The sequence below is a fragment of the Scyliorhinus torazame genome, chromosome 15 (assembly GCF_047496885.1).
Source record: "Scyliorhinus torazame isolate Kashiwa2021f chromosome 15, sScyTor2.1, whole genome shotgun sequence".
Lineage (NCBI taxonomy): Eukaryota > Metazoa > Chordata > Chondrichthyes > Carcharhiniformes > Scyliorhinidae > Scyliorhinus > Scyliorhinus torazame.
In genome coordinates, this window is record NC_092721.1 from 157697030 (window position 1) to 157711383 (window position 14354).

At 45.1% G+C, this 14354-nt stretch overlaps 1 protein-coding gene across 1 annotated transcript in view; it reads left to right on the forward strand.

Annotated features, from left to right (window-relative positions):
- brca2 (BRCA2 DNA repair associated) overlaps positions 1–14354 on the forward strand; it is a 169988-nt gene that overhangs the window by 102834 nt on the left and 52800 nt on the right. Inside the window, 3 exon segments of the mRNA XM_072476994.1 lie at positions 1368–1767; positions 6499–6654; positions 12559–12712. Of these exon segments, the coding sequence (XP_072333095.1) occupies positions 1368–1767; positions 6499–6654; positions 12559–12712 (710 nt within the window).

Here is a 14354-nt window from a genome sequence, read left to right on the forward strand (position 1 = left end):
ACCACCTCCGAGTCGGTAATAAGTAGTCTAAAGCAGGCCTTAATTCGCTCCTTAAATAATCATATATTGATGGAATGTACTTAATTTAATAGATTTTATTCCTTCAGGAAACTTAATTTACATCGTCCTGTAAAATTCCTATTAATCTGAACTTCGCCTGAGATACCTTAAGAGGGCTGGAAGTAATGCTCAAATATCATTCTGAATGCAAGTTTCACTGCCACCAATTTTAACCAGGAGCAGGAATCGGATGTACAAGGGAAGGTTTGCGCAAATGAAGCATAATCCTAAAATAACACTATTCTCTATCACTTTGGCCAGAATGCTTTAGTCCACCCCCTCAATCTCTCTATAACATCCTCCTCTATTACCTTTGTTCCATTACTCGGCTTCAAGAGATAGTCTGTGCATGATTCCACTTCTACATATTCAAATGCAGTCTCCAGCTTGGGTTCCCACCCATGTATCACTTCTGTGTTCCCACCCATATATCACTTCTGCATGTGATTGAATTGGCTTTAATGGCCACTTGTGTTCATGAATTCTGTATATCTAACAATCCTTCACATGAAAACATTTCCTCTAACTTCCTTAGCATAAAAATGCACATTTGTTCTTTTAGATTGTATTTTTACTCAAAGTTCATACTCCCTTCTTTACAAAAATTATCTTTGCATTTGGACTTTGAATAAGTGATTTTGGTTTGAAGAATGAAATGCCAGTTGAGAAGAGGATGTAATTGGTTGGCAAGTGGGCTCTGATTGTAAGCGATGTCCTTTTACGTCCTATCTTATCTATGGCTTTCTGCACAACATGCATTAGCAAATGAGTTGCTTCAACGAGTTCTGAGCAAGCTTTCCAACTCGCATATGCTGTCTCTGGATGCACGTTTAGTATAGCTAGCTTATTCACTGACATACTGTTCAGGGAAGCCATAGACATTTACACCGTGTCACTGTATCATGGCCATTGTGTGAATTAGTATTCATTGAACTTTGCAAACAAAAAGAACATTCCCATCTATTGTGCCTTTTTCAATCAAACAAAAGGTTGTGCAAAAACCATTCCCTGGTTCATTCCACATGACAATCCTTTGACTAATCAGAGTCGACTTGGTTTGAACAAAAGTTTAGCAGTTAACTATTCCCTGCCGCATTCTCCATGGCGTCAAAGTCCACTTTCCAACTAATCAGCACCCTCTTCTCAATTAATATAAATTGTCATTCCCATTGAGATTTGGTATTCTTGTGAATTATTGAGTGGATGAGCGTAAGACAAAAAGCTGAAAAGCATGTCTCTTTTTTTCAGCAACACAACGTCCTGTACTACCAAGTGACTAACTATAACATCCTAATTTTGGATTGCAGGTATGACATAGAGATTGATCAGTGCCGTCGATCTGCCTTGAAAAAAATTATGGAGAGGGACGATGTAGCAGCAAAAACGCTTGTGGTTTGTGTTTCTCAAATAATATCAATGGGAACAGAATCATTCCAACATAGCCCTAATCTTGATGGTGCAGTCAAACAGTCCAAAACTGTAACTGATAAGAGTGTCATAGAAGCAAAGAAGGATATGCCCATTGGAATTATTGAAGTCACTGATGGATGGTATGGAATTAAGGCACTTCTGGATCTTCCACTCACATCACTGTTACGGAAAAAAAAACTTGTAGTTGGTCAGAAGATTATTATTCACGGGGCAGAACTTATTGGATCACAGGATGCTTGTGCACCTCTCGAAGCTCCAGAATCACTCATGATAAAGGTAAGGAAAATAGAATGAATAAACAGTGACAGCTGCACAAATGTTTGCAATTATTAAAACTTTTAAATATGCCTAATATATTTGATTTCTATGACATTTTGTTCAGTTTTTCTTGTTGTGGGAGTTTGTATTCTATTACATCCACCTAGTCCTATAAGATGGGAGTTTTTTCAGACTAGCGGAGGGTGAGTTTGATTGTGTGAGGGGAGTTAAATATCCTAAAAGTGATGTCCAGTCGGAAACTCAATGCCCCCTTTGGGTTTCACCTGGGTGAGTCTGAAAGGGAGGGGAACCTCCTTGAAGCTGTGGGGCAAGTCATTTATATATTTAAACAGCTAATTAAGTTGTGTTTTAACCAACGATCCTGGCTTGAGCAGCCAGTGGATCTATTTCTCAAGTCAGCAAATTACCACGGCCACTGAGCCAAGTGTACAGCAGGAAATGCTTTTTAGTGAAAGTGACAGTTTGAGAAGGAAGATTTTGCGCAGTGAAACTAAAAAAACTGAAGCTGTGATCAGGTGAGAAGCTGCTGCTCACAGCAGTCCACAGACAGGGTTTGACGGATGATTGCCAACTTCTTCAAAGTCACTTCACCTGTCTTGCACTCACCTTCAGCTTCACTTTCCTGCTGCCAGGCTTCATTGCGACATGAGATATGCTAACATAGCTCTGCCTTGCACTGCTGGCGAAGGACAAGAGCAATAGCAATAACTGGGGCTGTGCCTTCTCAGCCACATGCTGATCCATAGGGTAGAGAAGTGGACACAATGATCAGCTCCAAAGAGGCAGGATATGCAGCCATCGAATCATCTATTTTGATGTGTGAGCAGCAGTACCTCAAGGAATTCACAGCAGGTCATTGCTAATGTCTGTTGCATCCTGGAACAATACTTCCTTTTCAGTGAACCAGGTTGCCACACCTCCTTCCTATATTTTTTTAAATAATTTTTTTTACATTATAAATTTAGAGTACCCAATTCTTTTATTTTCCCAATTAAGGGGCAATTCAGCGTGGCCAGTTCATGTACCCTGCACATCTTTTGGGTTGTGGGGGTGAGACCAACGCATTCACGGGGGGAATGTGCAAACCCCACACATTCAGTGACCTGGGGCTGGGATAGAGCCCGGGACCTCGGCATCGTGAGGCAGCATTACTAACCACTGTGCCACCCTCCCCTCCTTCCTAAAGATAACATTTGTGCAGGGTGACTGAGGCATGGGTGTAGACATGCAATAGGATGAGGGTGATTGTTGGCCGTTCAGAATATAAGATGCCTTGGGAGAAGGGAATAAGTGCAGCTGCAGGGCAGGTCCTGAGTAGAACTGTACAGGAGAATGCTAGAATCATCAAATTGTGGAATTGACATCTAAAAGTGCTACGGCATACCCCTGAGCTCCTGGACCCTCAGTGCATTGTCTCCAGGTTGGAGGGGCGACACATCTGCTTCTGATTTCTTGGGTCACTACCATCCACCCTGCTTGATTGGAGAAGTTCTCCAGTCTTCAGGAATGATCACTTCACTTCAGTATCTCAATAGGACCTCTAGATAAGAATGAGAGACATTGTGCGCGATCATCCGACCACCTTTCGCTCGAGCGCGGTGCGGCCAGTGAATGCCAGGAAAGGGCTCTCGCAGGCCTCCCAGCAGCCTACAAGCATCGCAGGATCCTCCCAAGTCCCGCGAGGGGTCTGAGTCAGGATCCCGCTAACAAGGGGCAGGACCCCAAAAGGCGCGCTTATTCGATATCCACCTGTCTCCCAGGATCTATCACGCTCCCCAGCGAGGTCGCAGCTGAGCACCATTCAGCACTGGGCCATACAAACGTGGACCAGGCTAAACCGCACCCAGGGGCTCACCCAGGTCATCGGAAACCCCTTGGTTGTCAGGGTCAGTGCAGGGTAGCGCCCCTGGAACGTGGGCATCTTGGCATTGCCCAGCCGCACGGGTGCCAGGGTAGCACTGCCAAGGGTCCAGGCCTGAGGGGGGGCCATGCCCATGAGAGGACGATGGAGGGAGGCAATGAAGCCTGGCAGCAGGAAAGTGAGGTTGAAGGTTGGGGGTGTGCAGGGCAGGTGCGTAGGGCATCTGGGGGGGGGGGGGGGGGTTCCTGGAAGGGGAGGATCCAGTAAGTGGGCATGGAGGGGGTCTGAAGAGGGGAGATCCCTTAGCGGGATGTCTTCACTTGGAGGGGGGGGGGGGGCCATTGCCCATGGATGGGGCCACACAAGCTCATTGAGAGATCGGGACACCCTTTCAAAATAGCGGCCCGATCTGAGTTCAGCTCCCCAGTGCTTAAAAAAAAATTCTGTGTGCTAAACTGGTGAGAAACTCCCCAGGGCCCAAAAAAGTGACCAAGTGTCATCGAATAGCGGTGGAGAACCCACCACAAATTAACTTTTAATGTTTTGGGAGAATCGTGCCCTCTGCCTTCTCGGGTCTTTTCTGCATTCCTATGGCTGCTGCAGCCTTAAAAATCCATGTTTACATGAATCTTTGTAACCCATGCCATAGCCTCTTTAATTAAAGTCCTTTTGATGGTTTCAGCAAATCATTCTGCTGCCCTTATTGGCTGGGTAACATGCAGATGGGATGTTAATACCTTGGCTCTGTGTAAATGCCTGGGCAAAAAACCCTGGAGAGTTCAACAGGTTCCCATCCCATTATAGTCCCACTGCTTCAGCAGGGACTACGGTGAAAAATATTACCTGATATGTCTACTTGCTCTGTCATTTGGCCACTGGTGGATGAGAAGTATTGCCTAGCGATGTCTCCCCACTTATCTTGAGGCATTACAGCCATTGTTCAACATAACTCACCTGAGGATGTAGTGTAGGACTTCTGACTCCATGTACTCTATTCTCCACTGTGCCAATTCTGTTTTGTTTATCTGTCTTAACCTATTCAACATGAATCTTACCTTGTTGATATCCTTTGTTCTAAATGTGCTGGAATAATCTCTTTTAAATAGTAAGTGTGGAAGTTCAATATTTTAATGAAATACTATAGTAGAATTGCCAGTTATAACTGAATGATACATTTTGAATTATGTCAGTATGTATGTTTTCATTCCCCAAAATAGCACAACTACATTTCAGAGAGAGTTAGGTGAACACAAGGGATAAAGGAATAAAATAATATCTGGGGTCAGATTAAGTAGGGTGGGAGGAGGCTCATGTGAAACATAAACACCAGCATTGACAGTTGGAGAGAATGACCTCTTTCTGTGTTGTACATTATGGCCCATAACTTCCTGGTCCCATAGCATCGCATTTAGGGGTGAGTACCCCATCGTGCTGGGGAATCTCTCAAGTGTTCCCTTGCAAGGGTTTACCTAGCAATTATCCAGAAGCGGCAACTTCCCCTGGACAATTGCGCTGGGTTGGGAACCTGATACCGAAAGGGTTGGAAGGAAAAAAATTGGTTCGAACTACCAGCCTTGCACAGGACCCTCCTCTTCCCAGTTCGTCTTTCCCCTCTAGGCCCCAGTTACCCCATGCCGATGCAGCCAGAGATGTGTTTCATTGCTCTTGTCTCACCCAACCTGAGTGAGGAAGGTTGGGCGAGACGGGGGCTTTGCTGTTTCAACTTGAGTAAGTCCGTTGACGAATGGCAATCCACTCGGCCAAAAAAGAGCTGCCCTGTCAAATCCCACTTTCCAGCTCCTGGTCCTGGAGTTGGTTCCTGACTGATTTTCAAGTTAGAAGACGGAGTCATTTTGACTTTTTAGATTTGCGCCCCTGCCCCTGGCCCTGGTAATGACTGGCCAATATAGACATATTGGACGGAATTTACGGCTGTTCACACCGACGGGAAATTCCGGTCCCATGCAGGCGCACGGGTTTCCCGGCGACGAGAGATGCTGTCACCGGAGTGTGCCATTGACAAAGCCGCGTGGTGGGATGGTCAGTAAATCCCGCCCCTTAAGTATGCATTCAGTGATTGTGGTACCTAATAAAGGAAAGCTTTTGGATTATCTAAAAACACACAGCTGGTTCATTTAATGTCCTCCCGGGATGGGGATCTGGCATTGCTAGTCAATCTGGCACACGTATAACTCCAGCCACAGGTTGCATGGTGGACTCTGACTCTGAATGCTTTGTTAACATTGTCCAAATCCCAATCCCAAGAACAAAATTTATCTCATGGATATTTCTAGGAAATTTCATTGAGTTGGCATGGAATATTAGCAGTATGTAACTTTTGCTGGAAGGCATTGCAAAGAATGTACAGCATAAGAACCGCCCCTTTGGCCTAAGCATTCCATGCCCATGTTTGTTTATGTTCCAATTATCCCAAAAAGGTACACTATTGTATTTGTCATCGACCTTCAGTCCACAAATTCTAAAGTTTATTTTAGAGCATCCTCTCTGATTTTTCTGTGGTTGTGAAGATTACTAAATCTGTCTGAAGTTTGACAGTGATATTATAGATTCACTCTTTTACAATACTGCCAAGTTACACATCCTATTCCTTTGCTTGAAAATCCCACCTGAGCTACAATCCAGCAAATCGGTGGCTAGAAATGGTGGTAAGATATGATGCAAGGAAGTAATTGTGTTGACTGACTAGAGCAAGATGCACCACTCCATATAAGAATTTTGGAGGACAAATAAATATGAATAGTGTAGAATTTGTCCACATGACAGATTTCCTTTTTAAATTGAAAATAAAAGTGCAATAAAATTATTATGTAATATTTTGAAATAATAATCCATGTTTTCCAATTAAGATTTCAGCCAACAGTACCAGACCTGCTCGGTGGTATACAAAACTCGGATTTCATCGGGACCCTCGACCTTTCCAATTGCCAATATCTACCCTGTTTAGTGAAGGTGGAATGGTTGGGTGTGTTGATGTAATTGTTGTTCGAATTTATCCAATGCAGGTAAGGACAATTATGCAGTGAAATTAATGAAATGGCACATCTTGGTTTTTGGATGATGAGTTATCAAATATATATATATATATATAAAATATATATATTATATATATATATATATATATATTTCATGTCACTGTTGGTTATTTTGGTTGCAGATTGTTTATAAGGCGAGTACCTTTTTTGGCATGGTTGTGTTGGGTTAGTGTTTAATTGTATAGGATGCGGGCTTCCGGGTGCGGCGATGACCAGCTAAGTCGCACGTTTCGGCAGCTCCCGGTGGAACGGACTTTTGGGCTCTTGATAGGAGCCCCAACGGCAATTTTAACGGCTAAAAACACCGTGCGGTAAACCAGAAGGGTGTTCCCCCTGGACACGGATGGAAAAAGGAGAGGAAAGTGGCCGGATTGCAGCGGATCCTTTGGAACAACGGCAAGGAAGGCAAGCAGAAACCAAGATGGCGTCGGAAGGTGGCAGTTTCATATGGGGCCCTGAACAACAAGAGTTCTTGAAATGCTGCGTGGAGGAGATAAAAAAGGAAATGAAGAAAGAGTTGTTGGCCCCGATACTACAGGCGGATGAGGGGGTGTGCCTAAGGGTGAGGGGATGTATTGAAAAGTACTTGGAACTCAATGACAATGGGGAGGTTCAGGTGGGAGTGGTCTGGGAGGCGTTGAAGGCGGTGGTTAGGGGGGAGCTGATATCAATAAGGGCACATAAAGGGAAGCAGGAGAGTAAGGACGGGAGCGGTTGCTGCAAGAACTTTTGAGGGTGGACAGACAATATGCGGAAGCACCGGAGGAGGGACTGTACAGGGAAAGGCAAAGGCTGCATGTGGAATTTGACTTGCTGACTACAGGCACTGCAGAGGCACAATGGAGGAAGGCGCAGGGTGTACAGTATGAATATGGAGAGAAGGCGAGCAGATTGCTGGCACACCAATTGAGGAAAAGGGGAGCAGCGAGGGAAATAGGGGGAGTGAGGGACGAGGAAGGAGAGACGGAGCGGGGAGCGGAGAGAGTGAATGAAGTGTTCAAGACATTTTATAAAAAATTGTATGAAGCTCAACCCCCGGATGGGAGGGAGAGAATGATGGATTTTTTGGATCGGCTGGAAATTCCCAAGGTGGAAGAGCAGGAAAGGGTGGGACTGGGAGCACAGATCACGGTAGAAGAAGTGGTGAAAGGAATTAGGAACATGCAGACGGGAAAGGCCCCGGGACCGGACGGATTCCCAGTTGAATTTTACAGAAAATATTTGGACTTGCTCGCCCCGGTACTGACGAGGACCTTTAACGAGGCAAAGGAAAGGGGACAACTGCCCCCGACTATGTCTGAAGCAACGATATCGCTTCTCTTAAAGAAGGAAAAGGATCCGCTACAATGCGGGTCCTACAGACCAATTTCCCTCCTAAATGTGGATGCCAAGGTCCTGGCCAAGGTAATGGCAATGAGAATAGAGGAATGTGTCCCGGGAGTGGTTCATGAGGACCAAACTGGGTTTGTGAAGGGGAGACAGCTGAACACGAATATACGGAGGCTGTTAGGGGTAATGATGATGGCCTCACCAGAGGGTGAAACGGAGATAGTAGTGGCGATGGATGCCGAGAAAGCATTTGATAGAGTGGAATGGGATTATCTGTGGGAGGTGTTGAGGAGATTTGGTTTTGGAGAGGGGTATGTTAGATGGGTGCAGCTGTTGTATAGGGCCCCAGTGGCGAGTGTGGTCACGAATGGACGGGGATCGGCATATTTTCGGCTCCATAGAGGGACAAGGCAGGGATGTCCTCTGTCCCCATTACTGTTTGCACTGGCGATTGAGCCCCTGGCGATAGCGCTGAGAGGTTCCAAGAGATGGAGGGGAATACTTAGGGGAGGAGAAGAACACCGGGTATCTTTATATGCGGATGATCTGCTACTATATGTGGCGGATCCGCGGAGGGGATGCCAGAAATAATGCGGATACTTGGGGAGTTTGGGGATTTTTCAGGGTATAAATTGAACATGGGGAAGAGTGAGCTGTTTGTGGTGCATCCAGGGGAGCAGAGTAGAGAAATAGAAGACCTACCGTTGAGGAAGGTAACAAGAGACTTTCGTTACCTGGGGATCCAGATAGCTAAGAATTGGGGCACATTGCACAGGCTAAATTTAACGCGGTTGGTGGAACAGATGGAGGAAGATTTCAAGAGATGGGATATGGTAGCACTGTCAATGGCAGGGAGGGTGCAGGCGGTTAAGATGGTGGTCCTCCCGAGATTCCTCTTTGTGTTTCAGTGCCTCCCGGTGGTGATCACGAAGGCTTTTTTTAAAAGGATAGAAAAGAGTATCATGGGTTTTGTTTGGGCCGGGAAGACTCCGAGAGTGAGGAAGGGATTCTTACAGCGTAGTAGGGATAGGGGGGGGCTGGCACTACCGAGCCTAAGTGAGTATTATTGGGCCGCTAATATTTCAATGGTGAGTAAGTGGATGGGAGAGGAGGAAGGAGCGGCGTGGAAGAGATTAGAGAGAGCGTCCTGTAGGGGGACCAGCCTGCAGGCTATGGTGACAGCCCCATTGCCGTTCTCACCGAGGAACTACACCACGAGTCCGGTGGTGGTAGCTACACTGAAGATTTGGGGACAGTGGAGACGACATAGGGGAAAGACCGGAGCATTGGGGGGGTCCCCGATAAGAAACAACCATAGGTTTGCCCCGGGGGGGAATGGATGGGGGATATGGAATGTGGCAAAGAGCAGGAATAACGCAGCTGAAAGATCTGTTTGTGGATGGGAAGTTCGCGACTCTGGGAGCGCTGACCGAGAAATATGGGTTGCCCCAAGGGAATGCATTCAGGTACATGCAATTGAGGGCTTTTGCGAGGCAACAGGTGAGGGAATTCCCGCAGCTCCCGACACAAGAGGTGCAGGACAGAGTCATCTCAAAGAAATGGGTGGGGGATGGTAAGGTGTCGGATATATATAGGGAAATGAGGGAAGAAGGGGAGACTATGGTGGACGAACTAAAAGGGAAATGGGAAGAAGAGCTAGGGGAGGAGATTTGAGGAGGGGCTGTGGGCAGATGCCCTAAACAGGGGTAAACTCGTCGTCCTCGTGTGCCAGCTAAGCCTGATTCAGTTCAAGGTATTACACAGGGCACATATGACTGGAACACGGCTCAGTAAATTTTTTGGGGTGGAGGATAGGTGTGCGAGGTGGCTCGAGAAGCCCAGCGAATCATACCCATATGTTTTGGGCATGCCCGACACTACAGGGGTTTTGGGTGGGGGTGACAAAGGCGCTTTCAAAAGTAGTAGGAGTCCGGGTCGAACCAAGCTGGGGGTTGGCTATATTTGGGGGTTGCACAAGAGCCGGGAGTGCAGGAGGCGAGAGAGGCCGATGTTTTGGCCTTTGCGTCCCTAGTAGCCCGGCGCAGGATATTGCTAATGTGGAAAGAAGCCAAGCCCCCGGGGGTGGAGACCTGGATAAATGATATGGCGGGGTTCATAAAGGTTAGAGCGGATTAAGTTCGTCCTAAGGGGGTCGGCTCAAGGGTTCACCAGGCCGGGTGGCAACCGTTCGTCGAATATCTTGCGGAAAGATAGATGGCGGAAAAAAGAAGGCAGCAGCAGCAGCCCAGGACTTGGGGGGGGGGGGGGGGGGGGGGGGGGGCGTGGCCTGAGACAAGGCAGTTGCCAATTGGGGCTAGTTTTTATTTTTGTTATTTAATATTTATTTATTTGTTGTTGGTTTTTTTTCTTTTTGTTTATATAAAAAAGGTCATTATTATCTGTATTGTTATAATGTTGTGTAAAAGGATGCACAATGTACTGTGTTGGTTGACCAAAAATTTTCAATAAAATATTTATTTTTAAAAAAAAATTTGTATAGGATGCGATTTAACAGGAAACAAAGTCCGGTTTTGGGGTGTGTTTAACGGGAGGTATTTTGGTTGTTTCTCGGCGCCTGCAATGTTGCCTTTTAAACGGCACAGTTTTTGAGGTACAAGAGTGGGTGTGCTGCAGCTCCGAGTCGCAAAACACTTTGTGAATAGGAGCTTAGAATATAGTTTTGTTCGGATTATGTTGTGTAGAGATTTAGAGATAAGGGATTGTTGGGTACTATTACTAATGGGTGTTGTTGGGTAGGGGAGGGAGGGCATTAAAGTTAGGTTTTTGACGTTCACCACTCTGTGTTTGTCTGGTCATTGGACTGGGCTTGGCTGCCATCCTGGATGGATTCTCCTCACCTTTACTGGTCAAGATTCATTACTTGCTATTCTTCAGAGGTTATGGCTGACCCCGGTGTAGTGAGGTAGTGGGAGATCTCCACTTCACCTCGTAACCTGGAATGTTAGGGGTCTAAATGGTCTAGCGAAGTGGGCAAGGGTTTTTGCTTATCTTAAGGGTCTAAACCCAGGTGTCATATTTTTACAGGAAACCCAATTTGCGTGTGAAGGACCAGGTAAGGCTTCGTAAAAATTGGATCGGACAAGTCTTTCATTCAGGCTTTAAAAGTAGGGCAAAGAGACACGGCAATAGTAATCCATAAAAAAGTACAATTTTCCCCCTCTCAAATTATGGATGTCCCCAATGGCCGGTTTTATTGTTGTCTGTGGTTCACTGGAAAACATTCTGGTTATTTCAGTGAACATTTATGCTCCCAACTGATTCAACCCGAATTTTGTAAACTCACTGGGTTAACCTCCCCCCTGACTTCCGATTTGCACCGGATGATTCTAGAGGTGACCTGAACTGTGTCTTGGACCCTAAATTGGACGGTTCGAAGCCAAAATCTCTGAACCCATCTGGGATGTCTGGGGCACTTGACATCATTTATGGAATAGATTGGTGGGGGTAGACCCATGGGGTAGGCGTTTTCTGCATCCAAACAGTAAAGAATTTTCTTTTTTTTCACATGTTCACCGTGTCTTTTCCTGAATTGATTTTTTAATATTTGATAAGTCCCTCCTCCCTTTGGTGGTGGCAGGCCGAATACTCGCCAATTGACATCTCTGACCATGCTCCTCATTTTGTTAATTTTCATTTTTGATTTTGGTCCTTCCAAATACCCACCACTTTGATGTTTGATGACAAATTTTGTGAGCATTTGTCTGCTGCCATAGCAGACTTTATTAAGCTCAACAAATCAGAGTCAGTATCTCCTTCGACATTCTGGGAAACCCTAAAGGCCGTCATAAGGGGGATTTTGATCTCATATGAAGCTCTCGTTATGAAAATGGAGAGAGTGACCGACATAAGCTGGTGGACTCCATTTTGGAAGTTGACTGCCAGTACTCAGTCGCTGTCCATGGGCTTGGCTGCCAATGGAATGGTGATGGTAACTGGAGGCATCTACAACCGATAGGCTGAAAGCAGAATCTTATCAAAAATTGATAAATTAGCAGGCTCAGGCAGAGAACTGCCGCTTAACAAAGTTTGCTAGTATCTCAGGATCCACCAACAGAGAGTAAAGTGAGTTAAAGTCTTGCGTCAAATCAATCAATGTCACATTGTTAATCATTAAATGGAGTTGGTAGTCAAAGTTCAGATTTGACACAGTCCTAGTTGCTGAGAGAGCAAAGTCAAGCTAATAGAAATTGAAGCAGATATGCAGGCAGAAAGAGAAAGAAGCCAGATGAGTTAATTGAAAGCATGTGGGAAAGGGGAAGAAAAAAAAATTATTTTCAGTATTTCAACGTATCCTGGTGTTAAGGAAGAGGTTTTTTTTATATGTAAATTACTGTAATATCAGTCATATATGTTTTGGTAAGAGCTGAGCATTTTCTTTCCCCCCTGTTCTGGGGAGGTGTAAAAAAAAGTTAATTCAATAATGGCTTCCTGCTGTGAATCCACGTGGTGAGTTTTTATCATTGCAATACACAGCACGTTGTGTATCTGTATGGTTTGTATTTCTGATGAAGTTCTGTTCTTCAGTGGATGGAAAAGAAATCCAAAGGAATGTATGTATTCCGGAATGAACGGGCTGAAGAGCGTGAAGCTCGGATACATTATGAAAATCAACAGCAGAAGCTCGAAGCATTATATGCCAAAATTGAAACTCGACTACAGGAACAGGAACAATTCAGAGGTAATCATAAACTAAATTTCTAAATGGATATCCTTGAAAATAACACGGCATTTTAAAATAAATACAATGATTGTTGAGTTTTGTTTCACACTTGCTTTGATACTTCAAATTATTGCCATTGGTGTTAAAGAAATTAAATCAATGTTTTATTTCGAAAGTAGCACATCTGGATAATGATTACATTTCTGAAGTTATCTCTGTTATGTTGGAATAATAGACAATTAGCATTCTACACTTGTTGTTTTAGACTTTTAGCCTGACAGTAGTCCTGGTTAATCGGGGGCCTGGAGAAGCATTATGATGTTTAACTAGAGCTGTATAACTCTAAAGGCCATTGATCCAAGTGTTCCTTTAGGGAAGATATTCTTAAAATCTTTGTGTTTTTCAATCAAGTGATGTGGGTGCCACTGGAGGGGACCAGTATTGAGAAAGGTGACAGTGAACCATGTTCTTAAACTGCTGCAGTCCTCTGAAGGTTCTTCCACAATGCTGTCTCATAGGGAGTTGCAGGATTTTAGTGGCAGCTGAAGGAACGATAATACATCTCCACATCAGGATGGTATCTTTCTTAGACGGAACCTTGGAGGATGGTGGTGTAAGACCATAAGACATAGGAGTGGAAGTAAGGCCATTCGGCCCATCGAGTCCACTCCACCATTCAATCATGGCTGATTTCAACTCCATTTACCCGCTCTCTCTCCATAGCCCTTAATTCCTCGAGAAATCAAGAATTTATCAACTTCTGTCTTAAAGACACTCAACGTCCCGGCCTCCACCGCCCTCTGTGGCAATGAATGCCACAGACCCACCACTCTGGCTGAAGAAATTTCTCCTCATCTCTGTTCTAAAGTGACTCCCTTTTATTCTAAGGCTATGCCCCCGGGTCCTAGTCTCCCCTGCTAATGGAAACAACTTCCCTACGTCCACCCTATCTAAGCCATTCATTATCTTGTAAGTTTCTATTAGATCTCCCCTCAACCTCCTAAACTCCAATGAATATAATCCCAGGATCCTCAGACGTTCATCGTATGTTAGGCCTACCATTCCTGGGATCATCCGTGTGAATCTCCGCTGGACCCGCTCCAGTGCCAGTATGTCCTTCCTGTGGCGTGGGGCCCAAGATTGCTCACAGTATTCTAAATGGGGCCTAACTAATGCTTTATAAAGCTTCAGAAGTACATCCCTGCTTTTATATTCCAAGCCTCGAGATAAATGACAACATTGCATTTGCTTTCTTAATTACGGACTCAACCTGCAAGTTTACCTTTAGAGAATCCTGGACTAGGACTCCCAAGTCCCTTTGCACTTCAGCATTATGAATTTTGTCAGTTTAGAAAATAGTCCATGCCTCTATTCTTTTTTCCAAAGTGCAAGACCTCGCACTTGCCCACGTTGAATTTCATCAGCCATTTCTTGGACCACTCTCCTAAACTGTCTAAATCTTTCTGCAGCCTCCCCACCTCCTCCATACTACCTGCCCCTCCACCTATCTTTGTATCATCGGCAAACTTAGCCAGAATGCCCCCAGTCCTGTCATCTAGATCGTTAATATATAAAGAGAACAGCTGTGGCTCCAACACTGAACCCTGCAGGACACCACTCGTCACCGGTTGCCATTCCGAAAAAGAGCCTTTTATCCCAA